Source organism: Vanessa atalanta, chromosome 8 (assembly GCF_905147765.1).
Source record: "Vanessa atalanta chromosome 8, ilVanAtal1.2, whole genome shotgun sequence".
Lineage (NCBI taxonomy): Eukaryota > Metazoa > Arthropoda > Insecta > Lepidoptera > Nymphalidae > Vanessa > Vanessa atalanta.
Window position 1 is genome coordinate 3,089,671 of NC_061878.1, and position 24,939 is coordinate 3,114,609.

At 30.4% G+C, this 24,939-nt stretch overlaps 1 protein-coding gene across 1 annotated transcript in view; it reads right to left on the reverse strand.

Annotated features, from left to right (window-relative positions):
* Positions 1 to 557: 557 nt before the first annotated feature.
* Positions 558 to 24,939, reverse strand: part of LOC125065784 (ETS homologous factor-like) — a 28,677-nt gene continuing 4,295 nt past the window's right edge. The window contains exon 2 of the mRNA XM_047673605.1: positions 558 to 1,450. Within this exon, the coding sequence (XP_047529561.1) occupies positions 1,204 to 1,450 (247 nt within the window). The 3' untranslated portion in view covers positions 558 to 1,203. The remainder of the gene's footprint in view (positions 1,451 to 24,939) is intronic.

Genomic DNA, 24,939 nt, shown 5'->3' on the forward strand with positions numbered 1-24,939 from the left:
TATTACGTGATAAGTCTATTATTTAAATTATAGTTAACAATTAAAAATGGATGTATATTAATTGTTGTAATTCTTAATTATATAATTCGTTGATTCAAATTGTAGATAACTATATACATAAATTAAATCGATTCAAAATTTACTTTAAATCACAGCAATTGCCTGAGAGTCACCAACTTAAAACTAAATTACATTTATAATATCAAAAAATCTATCTTCCTTAAATCAATAATGTACCGTTTCAAACTACATAATCTTTGGCCGACAGATCTTGACACTTGTCATAATTCTTATTGCACATGCGCGCCATTTCATACTTAGAAATTATTCTAAATTAAATCTAACACTGAGAGAGTTGATTATAAATAATCGTAGAAAAAAAAAATAATAATCTATCAAGTAAAATAACAAATTTGAAATTTGAATAAGTAATTTATACACACAGATGTAATTAAGTACAATAGATAATAAGTATGGCAACGATAACTACCTCTACGAATTAGAAAATTAAACTTTATATCAAATATATAAGAATTAATATAAATAAAAAAATCGGAATGTTTAAAATACATCGTTTAACTACGATAGTTTATTTAAACTAATCTTATCCATATGGTAACAACGATCGAAATCCTAAAAATACTTTATCAAAAATTCGTAACTCTGAACAACCATAAAAGTTCGACCACGAAAACTCCACGTCGAGGATAAAAGCATTCTTAGAAATTTAATAAAGATCACTTAAAAAAATAATATGGACACTTCAACGAGTCGGGCATACAACCTTTAATTGACGGCAACAATCCAACAATCATTTTAGTTACAACCTTCAAAACGAGACCGAATCGGACACCGAGCTTACGTTAATCACACTCATTACAATCTGGAAACACCTAATCCATAATCATTTCCAATATTCCTTCTAATTCCTATTCTTAATCATTTCAAACAACTTATTCCTGGGTGCGACCTCTCTGAACATTTAACTATCCTACCTTTATGAGGGAAAGGTCTTTGACATCCTCTATTGAGTCTTTTTTTTTTCTTTTTTCATTTATCTTATTACAACAGAGATTCGCATGACCGATACTAGTTTTATTTCAGTTTCGATAATCGCAACCAGGTTACAAACATCAAACATTAACTATCAACTTCGTCATGAGCATCGTTTTCCAATAAATTCCTTACATTCTAAAAAATCCACTACGAATTCGAATACGTCATGTCATGTAGGTCGATTTCTGACTTTACTTTGATGAAATTTGGGTTGTCTGTCTTGAAGTCGGGTCCCTTGTGGCCGAATTGGTACACCAGCCGCGCCGTGGGGACGGACACCAGGACGGACTGTCTGTAGTGATAACGCATGGCTCTGCTGAACTTCTCGAATGTCATGTTGTCGTTTTGCTTCATCTGGCCCCAGAGTTTTGCCACTTCGTCTGGCTTCACGAATCTGGAAATAAAGGAAACATTTTCTTAGTAAAATTATACAACATTAAGTTTTTTTTACCGTATTTTCTACTTATTGTTCAATCATATTGGTTACTAAGGTTCTTTTCCGATTTATTTTTAATTCAAGGTTTAAATGCAATAGGCAAGGTCGATTCAATGTTGATGATAACGATGTTCACGCAACAATTCTTATTAATTTGCTTCACGGAGTTTATTTACTCGAAAAACATCCACATGGAATCTTAATTATAAGCTAATATATACAATTTTGTATTGGACTACAAATAATATCATAAAATATTGTTGTTCAGACTTTTTTTTAAATCAAATCTGTTTTTTTACACTTCAATACAACTTCTTCTCAAAAATTCTTATTTGTGTTAACTAACGCTCTGTGACAATCTTAAGAAAATAGGATCGAATCAAGAGATTAGTGATGACTATTTTATAGTAGAACAAAACAAATAACATCTATACCATTACATATATAAATAACACACACACATACATCTGAGAATAATTAAGATTCCTCATCATCTACAATTCTTATAATTGCAACACGGACTATGCATAATAACGACCAATCGCATCTTATCAATATATAGGCGATCAGAAACGAGCCAAGTTCAACTGGCGTCTAATAACATACCCTCATATAATTTACTGGTCATTAAATAAATTCCCATCAACAACAAGTCTTATATAGACGGTGCGAATGAAACGTGTATTACGGCAACGGTGTCAAGTGATGCAAAATGTCCAGATAATTGTGATCGGAGTCAAGGTTTACTAGTTGCTGTCATTACCAGCTTGGCCGGCAACGTGACGTGCTGAGCACCGGGCGTTGTTTATAAAGACAATAATAGCGTCTGTTTTATCAATTGTAACAAACCTTTTTTGTAATTTTATTTAATTTTTTTTTTCTTGTGCCCGAGTGTATAGAGCGTAATCGGTTTTAAATTTCGAAGTGTTAAGATATTGAGTAGAAATTGTGTATTACACCAGTAGGGATAAAAAATAACGTTATAATTGAATTAATGATTGGAATAGAGAATTCATTTAATGGCACGCTTAAAGTCGCTAGTTTTTTGTCGTTATTTTTTACAATTCGACTTCAAGTCTTTTTAAAGCACACTCAACACTATTTATATTTCCATCTTGCCCATGAATGTTGAACGAAATGCCTAAACTAAGAATATTTTTCAATCCTGTTTTAGTACTTTTTTTTTTAAATTTAAATTATATTATTGTGTAATTATTGTAATGTAATCATTTTAAATTATCTTGTTAGATAATTAACAATAAAAGGAAATATTTAAAATTCAATACAAAAAAAAACATGATAATTCACTTTGATTTTCTTAACGTTTTCATATAAAAATATTATCCCTATTTTCATTCTTCGATGTTCAAAAACAAATTGTTACGTAACTATGTTACTTATTGGCTCGCTAACATAATTTTCAAGCCTAATATCAATTCCATTATAAAGTTCGGCACTTAAAGTTATTTAATTTAAAAACGCTGCGTTTTCACCGCATTCACTATGAAGGATGATAAAATCATAATTTATGACGCGTTAGTCAAGCGTCGCGACCTTGTACGCGACCAGAGCGAATGAAAAACGTTTCTGACGGACCAGACATTTTATAAATTGCTAATATATATGATCGCTGCGATATTAATTCGAAGAGCAATTAAATGTTAACTTTATACGGTCTAAAGACTATAAAGTCATTAGTTGTATTGATGATTTTATAAATTTATCCTTGCTTAATTTTTATCAGTATATTTATGGGCATGTTATGCGGAGGAATGAGGACCATGTTGTGAGAAAGATTTTGAGAACGGATGTGGATGGATATAGAGGTAGGGGACGACCAAAGAAACGGTGGATGGATTGTGTCAAAGACGATATGGTTAGAAAGAATGTTATATGTGAGATGACGTCCAACAGAGAAGTATGGAAGAAGACATGCTGCGACCCCAAGTAACATTGGGATAAGGGCAGAAGGATGATGATATTTGTATGTATATTCAGGTATAGATAGATCTGTTCAAGTCTTTAATAAAATGTATAACCCTCAAAACATGAGTTAACTAGTGTAAAAGTATAATAATAGTAATAACATATATTGTCCTTTTTAATCAAATAAGATTTATAATAGATTTCGCCTAGATTTGATTCGAAAAAAGGAGAGCTCTATGTATAAGTTTACATGAGCGCCACTTATTCTGAAAAAGACTCTCATATATTTACTTTGAATTTGCTGGTGCATTATTTTTAGAGACTATACATTTAAGTAAGAACTCGTAGTCATAACAATTGCTTCTGTCAACTAGTTTGATTTTTAGTTCTATTTTTAAAAACCTGATAAGGAATAAAAAAAAGAAAAATCTCGTCTTGAAAAAGCAATTAATGATAAGAAAAATAAACGATACAAATGACAGAAAATAAGAGACAATCGACTCCGTGATTTTGAAATAACTAGTTCTAGTTTTTTTTTATTTAACCTCGTCATTGTTACATTTAAATATTTATTTATAATTAGCAACTAATTGATAAAACAATAATCCGAAGGTCCTGAAAACAATAGATCAGGATATATTTGATCTTTATCGATAATTAATTATATTGACTAATTATTCAACAATTATTCAATATACTGACAGTTTTGTGCGATGTTTAACTACAACAACAACAACAACAACAATTAGATATACATAACATCAATATATTTAAAATAGCGTATGATGTTTTATACACAATATTTAAATTAAATTAACAAACTACACTTATATCTCAATGCATATAAAATATTTACATTACGTTAAATATAAATTCAAAGAAGTCGATGAGATTAAAAATTATTCCTTAAAGTCCAAAATCGTCAAAAACAAATCAAGAACATAAATCATAAGACATATTCAAGTTCTTCAACTTATTCACTTGGAAGCTGTATAAGGCAGTTATCAGAATACTACGTTAAGTCATATCAAAATGATTTTGTTTCAAATCGTAAATAAAAGCACCACATTGTGACTATTTACGACAGTCAGTCAACTCATAACGATAAAATAGTTATTAATATTTATTTACTTTGCAATATCGGATTATTCAAGTCCTTATTGACCTCACCACTCAATGCTGTTCGCGATTAATAACGCTACGAAGGAGAAATTATATAGTTTTATTTAATTATCGAAATATGACGCATCGTGTTTATTAAAATCATTGAAACTAAATAGAAAAGTTACATTTTTATTTATTTATAAAAAAAAATATCATACAAAGTAAATAATTCAATAAATTTATTTCATTTAGGTCCGTAATAAATTGTTATGTTTACGAGAAATTTTAAAGGTTGTCAGCCTTTAATGGGTGGTTATTCCGATGTACCGAGGATGCGTGTCACGTAGCGTTCCTTGGCCCAGCTGATGGTACGATCAGCAAGGCCGGGCCCCGACCTCGCGCGAGCGCACGACGCATCCAAATTCACTAAATATATGAATCACATAACGTTATATATGTAGTACGCGTATAACAGTGGGCCGTATGCATATTTATTTTATCATATACTAGCAATATATTCTTACATCTTATACATAAATATAGACGTTGATTTGTCTGTTAGAGGTTAATAAACTTCTACGCTGTTTCATAAAGCACCGTGAAAGTTGGTACGTATATTTTTTTGAATGGAGCATTTTTCGTGCCATCCATTGTGTCGTCGCCAGATGGCGCTGCAGCAGTTTAACTTGCTATCCATTCAACCTGTACATATTATATCAAGACTTGGTATATAATCTGCTTGTTTATGAAAGAAATGCCAAGCTCATTCTCACTGTAAGGGTTAAACTATTAGACAAATAAGATACTATAGGATGTCTATTTAATATAAATACTTAGATTTTCCAATAGTTCTGCTATACTGTGCGCTATTAACAGTTCTTGATTAATGTAACCTTATTTATAATACACATCCATCAATTTGTCCTCTTGCGGTTAGAATAATATAAATAAAAGTATTCAATTCAATGCATTTTAAAATTGTTTTGCCCTATACAATACTATTCAACGCACAATTGTGTTTGTTTTTGGATTAGTACCATATGCCAAAAACAATCACGATAGTGTCAACAACAGCCATTTAATCTGATAAATAACACATCCAAGCCATCATAAAAGCCGAGATTCATCAAAAGCTTTATTAATGGTTCAAGATAAAAAAATAAATTATTAAATTTATATGTGGCAAATTATTCAGTTACACGTATATCCACCAACCAGCATTGGAGCAGAATGATGGAATGAATTTCTACTTTTCTCTTCTAGAAGAGAGGAAACCAAACCAATGAAAAGAAACGCTTACGACATGGACATAAAAAAAGTAATAACCCGTTTATGTCTCACTGGAGGGCTAAGACTTCGTTTTTGAAAGGAACCTTTGGAGTTCCACCACACTCCAATGCGGGTTGTTGACAAAGAAACTCATTATTATATTATGTATAATATGTATGGATTAATTTAAATCAATCTGAACACAGACATTGCCTGATAAGTGTGATGTTAATAACAATCGAAGGGTTAATCAAGCAATTACAAACTTGACCTTTAACACATGTCGTCCTTTATGATCATATGATTGTGATTAGTTTATTTATTTATATTCATACTTTATTCCACACCACATGTTTATAGAAAAGAAATGTGCTTCGAACTATTATTGTGTGATCTTGTATCACACAATAATAGTTCGAAGATACAAGAGTTTATATTGTTAATTAGTAATTTATTTACTTTACTATATTTGTAAAAGTTAATTATTTCCATCATCGTTATAAAATAGATAAGTTAATGATATCTTAACTATCAACTGACATAAGCGACGCCATTTTTTATTTAAAGATTTTTTACATTACATTAGCTCCTCTCCATTTGAGGAGGTTTGGAGCATATTCCACCACGCTGCTCCAATCCGGGTTGATGGAATAGACATGTGGCACAATTTCGTTGAAATTAGACACATGCAGGTTTCCTCATGATGTATTCTTTCACCGCCGAGCACAAAATAAATTATAAACACAAATTAAGCACATGAATATTCAGTGGTGCCTGCCTGGGTTTGAACCCGAAATCATCGGTTAAGATGCACGCGTTCTAATCACTGGGCCATCTCGGCTCTCATTAAAGATTTTACTAACCCTTCTAATATACCTACTTTCTTTGTTTTGTTGCGCTTAGTAAGCGCTTCTAATTTGTTAAAGGTGGATAACATCATTAGACGCTCTGTATTTTGTTGAACTAAGGCTACAAATAGAGCAGATTATTAATAATTTAAAAAAAAGAACGGCAATTTTTTAAGCTTCGCTCTCTCAATTCTGTGCGTTAAAATAATATTTGTCACACGTTAAACATATGTTGGATATAAAATACAATGAAACGTTCAACTTAATGCAACACCAAAAAGAGCCACTCGAGGTAATACTTCTTTAATAAAATGGCTTTATTTTAAGGACGCAAGTATATTAAATATGTCACATTTTAAATTGTTATCATAATATTCGTGCCGTATATTCATTTCTACCGTACTTTATGGCTTAAGTTATTTATTACTTCCATAACAGGCTATTTATTTTGCTAAGGATATTTAGTAAAACTATTTTAAATATTACGTATATTTGGTATTTATTATTATAGAAAAAAAGCTTCCTGTTAAATAATTCATTATAATGAAAAATTCGATAATCAAGGAACGAAGCAGAACATTTACGATTAACTTCAACAAGAATTATATTTTGTTGTTTTTTTATCTTTTTTTTTTTTTAATTTTATATTGTATAAAAAAGCATTAATGTAAATAATTCTTATATCAAAATATAAAAAAAAAATCTATAAATGATCATATTAAAGAGCTCGTACAATAATAATAAATATTGCACTAAGAGTCCTCGTTCTAATACTTCAAAGTTACAACGTCATTATTTAATGATTGAATCAATTCGTAATTATCATTAAACTCATAATTAATAGTTGTTTTAACGCATAAAAGTATTAAAAGTCGTTAAATAGTTGACATCAACTTTCCTTGTCATTATTTTATCGAGGTTAAATGATTAAAGCTATAACCTTTTTCACCCTGAAGTATTTAGTTCAGATTCTTTATTCAAATTTAGGAAACGAATAAATGTTCGTTAAAAAAAAAAAACAACATAATTATCAAAATATTCGAGAACAGATTCTAAAACCTTACCTAAAGATGCAGCGTGTGACGGAGAAGTTATTTGTACATAAGTAACTAGACTACTAATAAGCCTGAATTTCATGTTCTTGTCTTAAATAAATTAGCCGAGTGCAACTGAATTGTTTGAAACACCGAATTGTTCTATTTGCTTGCTGAAAGCCCTTCAAATAGAACATGTACCGAAAAATGTCGTAAATAAATCTAGATAAATAATAATAATCTAGGTAATTAATATTTTTTCATAATTAATAAATTGAAATTATGAAAAGTGATTTATTGCTATATGTTCAAACGTCATAGCTATATATTCAGTGTAGTGCTAGAAGCACAGTTCTGAAGTTGGCCAGAACAAAGAGTATTTTATTCAAGTTTGCTGTATATCTTGGCATGCTATCAAATAACGCAATAGATTGCAATACAGCGACAACAACAATTTATTTCTCAATCCGTGAAGTTGTTTGTAAAAACTACTCCCTACTTTCCAAGTACTAGACTACTTCACAAAATGTGCTATAAAGTAAACTAAAAATCCGTAAATATCCCTTTCTCAGTGCAGTGTAGATTTTAATATGGCAGAATTTATTACACGTAAAGAATTTGCACTGAACACGAAAAAATTCTAAACCGAAATTAAACAGAGATTTTTATAGCGGAATTGTTTCATGAGTTGATGGGAATACTAAGTACATTTAATAATTTAACAGGAATAATTCCAGCTAGAAAATTAATTTCCTTATTTAAACCTGAGAACCTGAGAACCCACGATGACTGCCTACACATAAATAAAAAAAATGTAATATAAATTTTTACATAGAATGCAAAAATAATTTTGGCAAACGATAAAAATGAAGATTATAATAAAATAATTGAATGATGTTTTTAAATTTAAACTTGACATTTAAAATTATTTACGGCCAGACTTATAATCGTTCGATTTCTACGAATGTGTGTCACCAGCATAACGATTAGGAGATACAATATTGTTAAAACGTCGTATAGAAATATTTAACAAAAACATAAAGCGTGAGTCAGATGATTTTTTGATCGTAGATAGAATTCGTTTGGCATTCAGCCGGACTGACACACGACTGAGGAATGAAACTTAAAATTTTATTTATTTTATAAACCCGCTTCAAATATCAAAACTGTTTATTTTTATATGTCAAAATCATAATCACTATCACCCAAAATCGGAGGAAATATAATGAGATACTAACAGCAGTTAGTAGCAAAATATATTTTTATCATTGGAAAGTGAAAGTCGAATGCGAATAGTAGAGAATATAACCATACAGTTACAATTGTAGAGTACTTTAATGATGTGAAATGAGTCTTTTAATAATACTAATCAGTCTCTACTTTTATATCTTTTTTCTAAAAATTTGAACGCCAAACAGCAGCACTCAGTATTGTTGTGTTCCGGTTTGAAGGGTGAGTGAGTCAGTTTAACTACAGGCACGAGGAACATTACATATTTGTTCCCAAGGTTGGTGGCGCATTGAAGACGTAAGTAATGGTTCTTATTTCTTACAGCGCCGTTGCCTATAGGAGGTGGTGACAACTTACCACCACGTGGCTCATTGCTCGTCCACCCAATTATATTTTATAATAAAAATCTTAGAGGATCTCAGAGGGTCGATACATTTAGTTATTAAAATATATTATAGGTGAAAATTTAAACATTGTAATTTCAGCTTATGCCTTTTTACACTGAATAAAAAAAATGTTAATTTGCACAAGCAAAGCTGAAATGAACAGCCAGTCTCGAATATTTATTAAGATTTATCGCAATGCCAAGAAACTTGCAACTCATCGGAGTATAGTCGCTGCGTGATTCGTTAAAATTTTATACATTACGCTTAAAGGATATTCTACAAAATAATTTACAAAATAAGTAAAGGTAATTCGCTTACGAAGTTTTTGTGTATTTAGTACAAATAAACTACGGATTTTTTTAAAAAGAAAGTGCATTTTCTACTTCACTTAACAATGTAATCCCAATAGCATTAAATTTCGTTACAGATCTTTTTTTATGGCTTTGGTTGGCGGACAAGCATATGGGCCACCTGATGGTAAGTGGTCACCACTGCCCATAGACATAGGCGCTGTAAAAAATATTAACCATTCCTTACATCACCTATGTGCCACCAACCTTGGAAACTAAGATGTTATGTCCCTTGTGCCTGTGATAACACTGGCTCACTCACCCTTCTAACTAGAACACAACAATACAGAGTACTGTTATTTGGCGGTAGAATATCTGATGTGTGGGTGGTACCTACCCAGACGGGTTTGCACAAAGCCCTACTACTAAGTAAATCACCAATTTTCCCTTTAAAATCAATTATTAGACCGGCTCTATGTTACTGAGGTATTTTTATGCAAATTTGAATTCTAACTGTTTTAGGTAAAGCAGATTGTTTATTGTATATATAGTCGGGTAATACTGTATAGTTTCATCAAAAATCTACACATGTAGGCTACAGCTTGACTTTTATCTGATAATTAACTCATTGTATATACTTAGAAATATCGCAGGCAATCAAATTTTATTAACCATTTACTGTATCGCGTAACGCAAGTAGCTCAAGTGACAATATTTTACGTACAAAGGCAATTTCCTGATTCGTTTCCAAGTAGTATTTCTTATTATTCTTCAGTTGAGAATATCTTATTTAATGCTTTAATGTAACGCTTAAATTAAAAATAAATATATATATTTTAATTAAGTAATTTTCATATAATTCAACCATGATATAAATTGTATTTAAAATTACACTTATTCGTATATAAATTATTTTAAAATAATAAAAATCATAATAATCAACCCCGACCGAAGGAAACTGAAAATGGTCAAATACTTCAGATTACTCAAACGCAAAGAATATATGTGATATAAGATATTAGAATATATTACCATGAAAAATTTCAATGTTGCGGAGGAATCAGACGCAGGACTAACGACTTTACGTTCTTTGACACACGAGTTAAGCATTTCATTAACACATGAGTTTAACTGTCAACTTTTTTCCTCCAGGTAAGAAAGAAAACCTATTAAGAACTTCTTTGTAAAAAGGAACTTTAAATTATACCCCGGAATATAAAGCCGTTTATATTTATACACTAAAATACCAACTCGATACCGATGAGAGAGAAATGTTGTTATAATTCGCTCAATTACGGATGTCCCTGTTATAAGGAATTATAAATAAAAACTGGTGTTTTCTTAAAGTGCGGTGTTATGTCTTCAAGTTTGTCTAACTTGTACATAAACAATGGTTGTTTTTTCGAGGAAGTTGTCAAAGTCAATGTCCTTGTGAGGAAAAACTACAATTATTCTACGAGTACGTACACTTGACCGACTTAAGTCGGCCAAGGAGCAACTCGTAATGCGTTATGTTTATGCAAATCTTACGAACCTTGGACGGGAAATGTTTCTGATCTCGTTCAGCATACTTAAATTAAAATCTTATGGTGTTCTTTATTAAATATATATTTTTAAAATAAAAGATTATCAAAAATCGATATAATATTATCAAAGTTAGAATGTATATTTTATACAATTAGTACACAAACGCCTCTAAAGGCACACGGTAATTTATCATAAAAAAAAAATCCATTACCTTTTAATTTTCCTAATAATTTTTTTACCAATTACCAAAGAGCTGATATAACATCGCGAGGAAGCCTGCGAGTGTCTCATGATAATATCTCTTATTAACCACCAATGAGCATTGGTGTGGTGAGGTCAAAGCTCCAAACTATCTCCTTTAAATCCTTAAAATTTAAGGCTTTAACTCTATTGCGGAACATTGTACATAATAATGGTTTTATTGCGAAACGCCCACCTTAACCAACCACACACCATTAATCAAACACAAAAACCATTAAAAAACCACAGACGCATAGATTTCCGAACATTATAGCCCCTCAGATGATGTCTACTTTTTTTTTAATAAATGCTTATTCCCAGTCTAAAGTCAACAAACGCAAGTGAAAGGCACCTTCGAAACAAATATACCAAATCGACTTTTACTTCAGACCATGTCAAAGTAAGATCACGTTCAATAACTTCTTAAACTGTACATTTTATCCGTAATTGCTTACTGAAACAGGGTACTAACTTTAATAGAACTATTGATATATCTGGTAGTTATAAAATATAAAATAAACACTGTAATAAAACAGTACCTAAGATTCATGTCCAAGGCAATCGTCTGTTTTAAATGATACGTGTTTTGTTTGCAAATGTTATTTATTTTACAGAGAATATTAACGGGGCGTTAAATCTATAGGTAAAGGGGAACCACTCGCTTTGGTTCGTACCTATTTCAATATCCGAGGTCACTTTATATCATCTGATGTGTTGATAACAATGTAACATGTTCACGCGTACGCACACATGTATGATCGCCGAGTTGTGTTTGCATTCATTCAGTTCGTTTGCCGATATACTTTTTTTTAAAATTACATTTCAAATTAATTCCATTTTCAAACTAATAAGATAATAATAATCTTTGATAATGAGCATGAATAAATGGGAATTAATATTGATCTATTGTATGGTTTAAGAGAAATAATGACATAGGAAAAAAAATATATATAGATCAATCAGAGTACCAATAAAATAATTGCGAGATACATTAATACATATATGTAGTTATATGAAATGAGATATATATATAACAGTTTTGAATATAGCTTTCGATTTCCGAGTTAAAATATCTTATCGGTTACCGTTACGATGCCCTTTGATAAGTGGCAACAGTTTGCGTTATCTCTTATCAGCTGTAAGGAAATGTAGGTACATGTGTAAGGTTATAATGATGTAACATTTACTTTCGAGAAATATAATCAAGATTAAAAAAATATATCTTAATTATAACAAAAGCGTTATAGTTTAAAAATAGAATTCAATCAAAACCGTTTTTTACCGGTTTCTAACGGTTCGGAATAAAAACCGAGCCGAACACACAGCTAACTCTTAAACTAGATCACTAACCATTTAAAACGAAACCCGGGCGGAAATATTAAAAATCCTTCCACCGACCTAAATACTATAATGTAATAATGACAACTCAAATATAATGATTATAAAGGTTAACAAAAACAGTACCCACTAACATTGTATGACATAAATTTACCAATAGAGCTACGGTTAAATTACTATAAATTATTTACTTGATTAGTAAGTAAAGGGGGGTGAAAGGAGACTTAAAAAAGGGACATAACCGTTGTTTAGCATATTCATAGAAACTTTACATTCAAGGTTTCCCGATTTAATATATACATATAAAAGTTACCTCAAGTCTATTCATTGCTTAACTCTTCCAAGAATACTGGCAAACATAACTATATATTATATATCTCTGTTGAGTAGTAACGAAATCGACACGGGTATTTACCGCACATTTTTTACTGAATATTTTTACATGGAAACAGGTTCGATGAATTAAAAAAAAAATACTATCTGAAACAGCAAGCAACAGTTAAGATCACATGAAACAGCTACCTACCTAATTGCCTTGATAGCGTATTATGCGGGTTGAGGTTCTGATACACTGAATTATATGAATTATAAACTTTATTTTAATTGTAGTGGCTTCTAAATTATCTTTATAATAACACTTATTATTTTATCTATACATGCATGTAATAAAATTTGAGTGTCTGTTTGTAATATTAAAATAACCGCTTATTACTGCATAGAATGCATATGTGTGTATACACGGTACATATACCAAAATATATTTTTTTTCAATTGTTTACACTGTCTGTCTGTTTGTTCCGGCTTATCTCTGGAATGACTGGACCGATTTTGACGGGACTTTCACTGGCACATAGCTGATGTAATAAGGAGTAACTTAGGCTACAACAATAACTTTTTTGTAAAATTCAAACGCGCACGAAGTCGCGGGCACGGCTAGTTATGTTTATAAATGTATATATAAAAAAAAATTAACTAACTATAAACTCAGATGATCTAATATATTTAATTATAATTGGTAGACGATAGTTGTGTCGTAGTAATGCAAGGCTTAAATATAATATTTTGTCATCATAGGAATTCCACTTAATCGTCAACTTTATCGAATCGTCGGGTCAATTTTTTTAGAGAGGTCATTCATTTTATAAATAAAAAGTATGTATTGTGTATATGATAATAGTCTGACAGTAGGTCGCTTACAATACCTTTCACCGTGGTACCTTGCTTGGGTTCAGTTGAGCCTTTCGATCAGTTTTGAGCAACGACTCAAACAATATTTTTTTAATTTTAAATTAAAAATTTATCTATATCGGTATTGTTCTAGGACTATCTACTTGTTTTTGTCCATTGACATCTTATTTTCAAACGTAGCTAAAATTAGCACAAATGTATTTTCCCCCCGACTGTTTATACATTACATCAATTTTGGCAACGCCCACCTCTTCAAAACAAACCGAATTGATAGTTAAAAATATACTCTATTCGTTTGTGATTAGGTCAGTTTTAGTGTAATCGATCAAGCGTTGAGGCAGTTTAAATTCAAAACATGTCAGAGCTGATGGTTTCCAGGTATTTCGAGAAATTCGCACACAAAGAAAACATGTTTTGTTTCTGAAATTACATTTCTTATAATGTTTTTTAATCTAATTTTATTTTCGAAGATTAGTTAAAAAAAAATATGATATTATTTACGACTAAAAAATAAAACTAAAGCATTCATTATATAAATTGCAATTCTAAGAAATATATATTTATACATATAATTTATATCTTATTGACTGCAGAGATACATTCGTGTTATATCTGTTTCGTACTGAATCATCGGAAAACTTATAGGGTTCTGCGAAATCGTCGTCGCGCTAATTGAGAAGTATTTACCTGTGTGTACCTACACTTGTACTTGTACTTTTAGAGCAAGATTGCTGTGAAGATTATATTATAATTATTAAATTTTGTATTATTATATTTATTTGTATAAATATCAAGATTTACCAGTGAGATTTGTTACTGAGACAGATTAAAGAAAAAAAAACTTCATTATCCACGGTAGCGGACGCACGTAGAACGTACTACAAATAAAGAATGAATGATTCTTTCTTTGTCCCATATGCGATTTTAAACCATTCGATTAAGACATATTAACTTTGTTCATTGGTCCTTTGAAACACGTCACTGAACCACAATAGCTGAAACTCAGAATAGTTATTTGCGTCACCCAATGATTGATGCCGATATGTTGTTTGTAGGCGCGTAGTTCGATGTTAACTAATAAAGGTATTATATTATGCATGTATGAATGATTACTTAGTACCGCTTTATAAAGAATCATCTATATATAGATAGGTATCACCCACATCATATATTATTTTGCCAAACAGCAATACTTAGTATTGTAATTAGGGTATTTATATATATAATTGTAGTAAGGGTGATTAAGCCAGTGTAACTACCACACAAGCCACAAGGGACATAACATCTTAGTTCCCATGGTTGACGCACTGGCGATGTGAGGATTATGTAATATTTCTTTCAGTGCTAATGGCTGTGAGCAGTGGTGACCACTTACCAACACGTGACCTAAGTGTCTGTCCGCCAACATTTAAGATTTTTTTTATAATAATACGCGACATCTTAGGTCACTTCCGGTTTGTGTTAAACGAAAAAAGATAACGTGTTTTATTCATCATTTTTTTATAAACAAGTAAGAGTGGAATCACTCATAAATATTTATCGGATTAAAATGAGACAAGCATCTGATATTATTTCTGTTTTACTAAATAATAATGAATTTCTTCGTTGTTTGACTCTACGTGGAATGTTACTGTTGGTCAACATTTAAAAACTGGCCAGCTAAGATGTTCTTCATCTCGTGTTCACTGATGCAAAATCCAGAAAAAAAACAACCAAGTACATTGTAGGTTGATGGATATATTTACTAAGTGAAGTTTCTTGGAATAATCTAGATTCTAGAACCATCTTTAAAGAAAATGAGTTTTTTGCGAAACATTGGAACGTTTACTTTGCTTTTTAGTGCACTTAACCAAACACTTATATAAAAACGAATACAAAATAAAAACAGGTATATATTTCTTCAAACTGGTTGTTGTTATTTAATAATTACGAATTATGTAACATCTCAAAAAATGTATACAATATTTATTGAATTAAAAAAAATATATATTAATACATTATTACGTATTTAGATTATATTGTTCCTAGTCCGAACAGTATGCTAAATTTCAGAGCCATCATTTGTATGACAAGTTGAACATGAAGTTTCAAAGTGTGACTCACACATACAAACAGGTGATGTTAACTTCACTTGAGTCTTGAGTCACACAGTATAAAAGTTTGTTAAAAGCAATCGTATGCTTTCAAGTACAATGAAAACATAATTTATAAATTTGGAAAGTATTTACGTACAATATAATTATGAATTATTTAAAAACTTTATAAATCAATTTTATTTTAAGACTTGCCTCGTTAGGTTTTAATAGGTTGGATATAAAAAAAAATTATTACTATTTCTAAAGATTTTTTTTTTGTGCAATTTGGATATAATGTAAACTTTACGTCATATTGGAATGTATTTTATCCGTAATAAAGTAAAATCTTATTTCATCAAAAACACTCGCTAAAATTAATATCTTGAATTTATAATTAATAATATCTAGAAATATTACACATGTTCTTTGGTAGGAGTTCTGCTGTAAAACTATTTACACACACATACACGCGTATGAATTTAACAAACGTACTTATAAAATATCTCTCAATTTAGATTAGACTAAGGAAGCAAATGTTAAGAGGTACAAAACAATAAAAAAAGAGAAGCGAGTAGCCACATTTATTCATTCGTATAAATTAACGGAACAGCACAATACGGTACGGTAGGCTACATCGTATTACAAGTTTTTATTCGATTATACAGTCTACGGTAAAAATTACAAGCGTTTTTTTAGCACGTGGCCGTGTGTACGTTTGCAAACTTTTTACGTCGCTCACGAGATAAATCGCACGTTTGTTCCACGTTATCCTCATGCCGTCTCGCTCGCACAACTCGGATGCTAAAACGATACTTAATTGCATCGCATTCTATTTTTATCGATAATAGCATGTGTCATATTCTTATCTATTTAATCGATCTATTTTGACATTAAGTAACTTAATTACATTTTCAATTAAGTTCAATAAATTGATTAAGATTTTCTCATGTCATCAATAAATTTATTTCAGTAGATTTTATAAAATGATAATATAATAAAATTGTCTTTTTTTCTTTATAACATTTAACTACGATTAATAAATAAAAAGGTTATTTTAAATATAACTAAATTACCAAACTGTGACGTATTAACAATTCAACGATAGACTGTCTGGCGACATACGCGGTCAGGGATCCAATCCTTAATCGACCATAGACGCGTGGTTCTTTCACCTATTCCTCTGATCAAATTTAGTATATACTAAATCTTTGACAGTAAATAAGCAAGTGTAACACTTTTTTATTGATCTTCTACGATATACTCATTTCGTTGGATAGTTTTACGTAAATTAGGTCCAATACTTCAACGTTTATAATTGTTTAAGAAATATTAAGATAGAAACCTTTATATCATTTATTATTCATATATCTCATTATAGTTTATTAATAGCATGGTAAGTTATTCTTGGGTAGTATCTATGACACTACACAGCATCGTTTTCAATTGAACAAGGGTGCAAGAAGTATTCTAACGATCTCTTTATCCGAAATAGATTTTTAAGAGATTTTCTGGGGCTTTTTCAAGACTAGACCATCATAGGCGAGGCGACCCTCAATACGCGGAGCCGGATATTTTTTGTACCACCTGTACGATCGATTAAAGCGGGCCTGTTACTCCAGATAGTTTTAGTATTATCAGTGGTATCGTTAGTATGACTTATCACTGGATATTAATACGTCACGAAAAAAGGTTTGAAGCTAATTCTACCACGCTGATCAAATGCAGGTTGGTGGATAGACATGTGACAGAATTCCATTGAAATTACACACATGCAGATTTCTTCATGATGTTTTCATTCACCATCGAACACGAGATGAATTTTAAACACAAATTAAGCACATGGAAAATCATGGTGCTGGTGCATGCCTGGTTCGAACCCATAATCATTGGTTAAGGTGCACGTGTCGTAACCACTGAGACATCTCGGCTCATGATCTCAGTACTAACGTCATAAAAATATAATCAATATCAACACAATGGCAATGTGGTTTTATTATTTATTTTATTATTGAATATTGTCGTTATACATATTAGAGACGTATCAATATTTTTCTTTTAAAATAGTAAGTGCGGAGTTTATTATTAACAAAATACAAAAGCATATAGTGCCTAAGAATACCGGCATATCCATAGAACTTTGTCCCATAACACAATAGTTATATATGTAAATGTTAGCATAGTTATAAAACATTTTATTGCCATTTTAATACCGACGTTTAACTGTTTTTCTTAAAACATAACACGAGGACTAGACACTTATTTTTAAAGAAAACTATAATAATAATTGTTTCATCCATTGATTCGTTTATTATTTTGTAATAATATAATAAATATTACATTAAGATCATAAACTAATATTATTGATTTCGTATTATTAATAATAACGTTTTGTTTCTTATTAAATCAGATTGGCTGGAGATATAAAAGTAGCTTCCGTTATTAATTTAGAAGTCAAAACGGAGTACAAATAAAATAATGTTTACGTATTTGCAATGATTTATGAACAACATTTAAAAAAAGATGTGACAAATAAACGCCTTCGTGTCGTTATCGGTGCCACAGGTATCAGTGTTGTGTACCATGACGTCACCGAGTTAGTCGCTCGATTGACACCATTCGATTCTGAATTATCTCGATTTGAACGCGTACGAAATTATCCACTTCGACCTTGAAAACTGTAATAATACAATTGTTATAATATGAACGTTATTCTCATATTTTATATTCTGTAATGTTTTTATTTTATAATATATTCTATTTCATTAAGTTTATTCGATTTAAATTACCGTCTACGTAAATTGTGACAATGATTTTTAACTTATTAACGCGTTCGTGGAGTCGCGTGCGTCATGTTGTAGTTACTAATAAAAGCATTAAATACATCACAGTACATTTCTCCAACATTGAATTGCTGTCAAAATTCAATTATTTATAATATTTCATCATTTAATTCAAATAATTAGTTACCAGAAACAATAACAGTTACATTTTCATTAAGAATATCACATTGATATACTTAATGAATGGAAGTAAAAGTAGTTTTGACAAACGCTAATACATTTTAAAGAACATTTTCCTTGACAAAGTGCCAACGACACGAGTAGAAACTAGAACTGGTCTTTCATAATATTTCCCGAGATGCACATTCCACTGTAACACACGTCATTACTATGCACATAAATGAGTGTGTACGAGTGTTTTTTAGATGTGTGCGCGAATCGACCGCGGGGGAATCCCACTGTGTAAATTGCGGGCATGATATTTAGGGTTCTTTGAAACGATATTTGGTTGATTGATATTATAAAAAATATAATGGTATTGGAATTAATATTATGCACGGGTAAATCGATCGATCGATCCGATGTATATATTGGTTTTTGCCTTTTTTAATTTTTATTAGTTTTGTGACTTACCTATCAAGTTTTTATATTTTAATTATCTTAACCTGTATATTTGTGTGGGTATAATCTTGCGATTGGATTTTAAATTGAAATAAATTCCACCAAATCGATTAAACTGTAAAACTGACAATACAATTCAGTATACCATATACCTACTTGTTTCAGTATATATTATTAATGTTGTTTTGTGTGAGTAACCTCATATACCTATAACCTGTGTGTGTGTGTTTTCAATTTAACGTTTCCATCAAAAGCTAGCAGCAAATCTATTTAACTATTTAACAGCTGGGACAGTTGCTCGTTTCATTATTTTCTACATTTTTAATCAATGTTCTAACGTTGTGTCACTACAAATTTTGTACGAGCCTTTCTTTTTATATATATATTTTATAAATATTAGAGTCATACCTTATAATAAATATAACGAAATCTTATATTTTATTACTCACTTCTAATGATTTATAAGTAAGTTGAAAATTTTTGTCCGTATTTAGAACCAATGGTAGTCCAATAATTTATAGAAAATCTGTGTGTATGAGATTACAGCAAGCAGCCTTTAGAAGATTTACGCGTCATTAGAAACTATAGTATATAGATACAGTTTCAAGTATCGACTCTTAGATCTTATGTAGTCAGTCCGGCTCTTGCGTTAAAAAGTTTTGAGATCTCTGACATAACATACCAAGTTTTTTAAATTTATGAGTTCTTCCTTCATAATTCAATATCAAGATATTTCTTTGACATAATATGTTATCATAATATATTTATTAAAAACGAAACAGTACTCAATTATTAGTTTACTATTCAATCTGTGTTATAATTTTTTTTTTTTGTGTAGTTGGTTTTCCGAAAATCTGTTTTTTTGCGGTAGAAAAAATTTGCCCAAATGTTACATCTCTATAGAAAATTTAAGTTTGATCGTCGAAAATGTTATTTTATTTTACTTTAGTATTCCTATAACTTCTTTTTTCTAAATCACGGTAAGCATACGAGGAAATGGACTACCTTATGGTAAGTGGTCACTACTGCCTTATTAGTAGTTTTGGTTGGTTGGCTACCCAGAAGAGCTAGCACAAAGCCTTACCACAAAGTGTACCAATGATAATTTGTACAGAAGTTTGTGTTGTGACAGACCTAACACCGTGTGTTTGGCAAACGATCTTATCAAACACACAACAATTATTATATTATATTGTATTAAAATAACATTCATTTACTATATAACAAACTAGGCCAAACGTCGTAATGCGTATTTTTCATCCCACAAACTAAGAGAATAAACGAGGGAAAACAAAGAAAAGTGAGGAGTATTCGCAAAAGACGCTCGACCCGCACCCGGAAGAGGGAGTCTTACTAATCAATATAATAGAGGCACTATGAGAAAAAAATATATATAGGTTCCATCAACGCACAATTTTCCAGACAGACGAATATCGACCTTATTCGGAATGAAATGGAGTCGACTATGATTGTATCGCGGCAAACACGAGGCTGCCCTAGTTATAAATAGATTTTCACGAAAAAGAAATGTTACAGGGACTTTGGTGCAAGCGTTCCACAGAGTAATTTATAACAGAGTATTGGAATTATCTTTGTTCGTGATAATTAATTTTATTGTTTGTAATAAAAAATCTCATTGTTTTCTCTTAATTCAAATTAATAATCGTAGTATTATTTAAGACGACTATAATTTTTTTGTATAATTATTTCAAGCAATTTACCATTTAACACGTTTAAACTTTTTAATGGAAAATAACATTAAACATACGATTGTTATTAAAATAAATTAACCATTTATCTTTCGGTTAATTATATACCGGATGGACGTACCTATAATATGTTTTGTAATATTAATTAATGGTTTGTTGTTGCTACATTGTTAAATATTAATTAGAATTAAATTCCTGTCGTTGTAAATAAGGACAATTATATGCCTCGAAACTTATCACCTAAGGCACTGCATAATACCCATAACATGTATTGAATTTGATGTTTTATTGAAGTATAAAATATTTTTAACAGTTTACTTAAATGTTGTATGTCACGTATGTATTACATACATAGTTGTTAATATGAATTTATATTTCTTTTTTACAAAACTAATTAAATTATTTAACAAAATAGCGTGCAGCCTCTGCGCGCAAACTATCCTTGCTCTAATTTCTCGGGACCACACTCTCACAGACGCAATTAAGGCGCGTACACGAGGGGGGAAGGAGAAAAATGCGAGAAAAAATCGGAAGCTGCGACACGTGACTGGAAGCTTCCCGGCCGTTGCCATGGTAACGGCAGGGCTACATCGTTTATTTTTGTCCGTGCGTAGCGAACGGGGGCGTGCGATTTTTCTTAACCTTTCAAATTATATATTATGTCTGTTTGTTAATCAATTATTTTATTATCAAAATCTAAAAAAAAAAATGATAATTCCACACAAACATCTAATTATGTAATCACAATTCACTTAAAATAATAAGAACATTAAATATTAATAATAAATAAATATATTAATTAGTCGACATTTTTTATGTTACACTAAATCAAAATAAAAATATTATTTATTGATTGATCATATCACCGACAAAACATTTACTAATGCGATACAATACTGATACTTACCAAGTTGATTCACATCTATGAATCGTCATATATTGAATCAAATGTAAAGCTACAGATACCATCGAGAAGAACCGGCGGTTTTTTGTTTATCATCATTGATTTTAAACTCAATAAGAACTTCTGTAGTATGGCATCGTTCGATTACGATTATTCTAAATGAATATGAGAATAATTTGAGCTAAACAAATTATTTTTTGTTCTATGAAGCTATTACAGTATCATTCGCGCCTATTAACTTTCACATATTTCTACTAACACAATCTTAACATCAGAAGTGACTGGAAATAACCACGTACGTAAGCGAACATGAATTTAAAATATTATCATTACAAATCTATCACGCAAAAGATATCACGCACACAGACATACGAAAAATAATAAAAACCGAGTTTATTTTTTCGATTAGCTTTTGTTTATTACGGGTCTAAATAAAAGAACTAATAACTATGTCATTGTATTTTTATTAACATATAGTTGATATATAAAGTTGTTAAGTAATATTTAAACCTAAATAAATTGCGATTTTTATTCTCTAGAGCACTAGGCGTTCGAAGTCTGCAATAAATGCACTCATAGTGATAATTTGTTTAAAAAAAATTATGCGTCTAACTTATGTATAAGTTATTTTTCAGCGAAAGCCAAGTGTTTTGGCAAGTTTATGCTCCCACGTGTACGCAAGGAAGCGCAAGACGGAAGCGTCCTTGAGGCTGCGTAGCAACGAAAAAATCTATACCAGTGCAGGGAACCGCCCTCATGAAGCACTACTTTATTCTTTTGTTAAACATTATTAAAACTTAATTAATTCTTATTTGATTTAAATCAGACAAGTTTCATTTTTAAATTTAACGAAACTATTTTAGTTTATAGTTTTTAGAAGAGTTTTAATGTATAATATGAAATAAACATTGTATTCGTTTGTTAATGTTATTCTTAAATCTTATTAAATAATTTTCGTTACGATTAAATGCAACAATGGCTTTGAATCTGAATTCTAATACGAATCTCTTTAGAAATTCACCCTGTATCATAGTTTAAAATAACATAACAAGATTAAAAATTATTCTATGAAATAATACTATCAAAAATTTGTATTCAACAAAAAAAATATATATATATTTAACGTGTCTATCAATAATTGGAATAAAGATAACAATATCTTATAAGAAGTATTTACTCTTAAATAAAAACTCCCATAAGAAATTATAAAAATACAATAATACTGTCGGTTAAAGAGCGTTTGTGTGCTAAAGGATATTACAACACTAATGACTTTTTAGTTGACTGCACACCTTGGGAATGAAATGATCGCCTCCAGGCTGTTTCAAACAACTAATATATACTTATCATTGTACCTACATGGAAAATGGTTAAAAAAAATGAAAAAAAAAAATATCCCGCTGAGTTTCTTTCGCCGGTTCTTCTCAGGTCCGAGGTGCTAAATTCCGAACCGGTGGTAGATTTTTGACAATCAATAAGCAAGTGCAAACACTTCTATATTGAATAAAGATTTTTGACTTTGACTTTGACTTTGGTACCCATTCTTAATCAATTATTGTTTTTCTTAATCATACAAATATATTTTAGTTATATATTAAGAGTTCTAAAATACACTCGATTTACAATTCAATTTATCTGACTAATATTATGTCACTAATGTTGAGAGCATTTAACATAAAAGTACGTTTAATAGGAAGTATGATCCCATAGAAGCGATCGGAAAGTGATTTTATAGCAGTCACCCCCAAAGGGACTGGTAAGCTTTGAATTCGACTATGAGAGGAGCTATCTCGAATAAGAATAAAGCGATTGAAATCTTCATATATTTTACTTAGAGGGTGAATGGGACGAGATATTGAAGTTATTAGCGAGAATTTTAAATACTTTACCCAATGAGAAAATACTAGTTTTTTTTTTTATAGATGTACGGGCAAATGTTCCATATGATAGTAAATTTCATCCGCGCAACTTTGTATCTGTAGTTATACTGGCTCACTTACCCTCATGCCAAAACATGTACTATTAGTAACAATACTAAGTACTGCTGTTTGGGGGTAGAATATCTCATAAGTAAGTAGTATAGCCAGACGGACTAACAAGATTCCGATATTGAACAAGCATTAAAATATAGGGAACATAAATTCGAAGAGTTAAATCTTCATTCAATATGTAAGCTAAATATTTACCGAAACTAATATTTACATAGTATTCACAATACAGAGATACAAGCCGATTCCTCATCAAAAGCGGGTGTGAATTAGTCAATTGTATTGAAGGCAAATAAAAAATCTTCATGTTCACGATGATAGCAAGTTCAAACGTAAGGTTGAATCTGTCTAATTTGAATTAAATCGTCTCAGTGCCATAATTTGTGTATCATCCAACACTCATCATAAGGGCAGTGGTGAATTAAGTTTATAATCTTATCAAAGATATTAGAAGCCTTAGCCCATAAGTGGGAGAGTTAAAATCTGTTACTACTTTTAATCTAAATGAGAAAATTTTTGCTATTAAAGATTTCTTGTGTTACTTCCAAAAGTATTATATAATAAATTATAAATAACCTAAGACTGACAAAATTCGTATACACGTTTTTATCGTAAACAAATTAAACATTCGTATATATCGTAAACAAATAAAAAAAAATTAAGTTACATTGTTTGTTGGTCATACTAGAAAACAATGTGGCTTATTTTTTTTAAGTCATGAGTTACCATCACACGTACAATGTTAGATAAATATTTGCAACAAATTACTTCTAAATTTAACAAAAAATCCTAAAGAAGATTAAAATCATCAATTAATACCCGTCTCAAGAGTTAGTAAATAACAAAACGAATGGAAATACTAAAAAAAATCACAACGTATATAGCCTTAAGTAGTGTGTATATATTCTGTGAATTGTTTTACTTGCAAACCGGTCTCATACTCAACACTCGGTAACTCGGTTAATAATAATACATCGTCTGTATATTCTT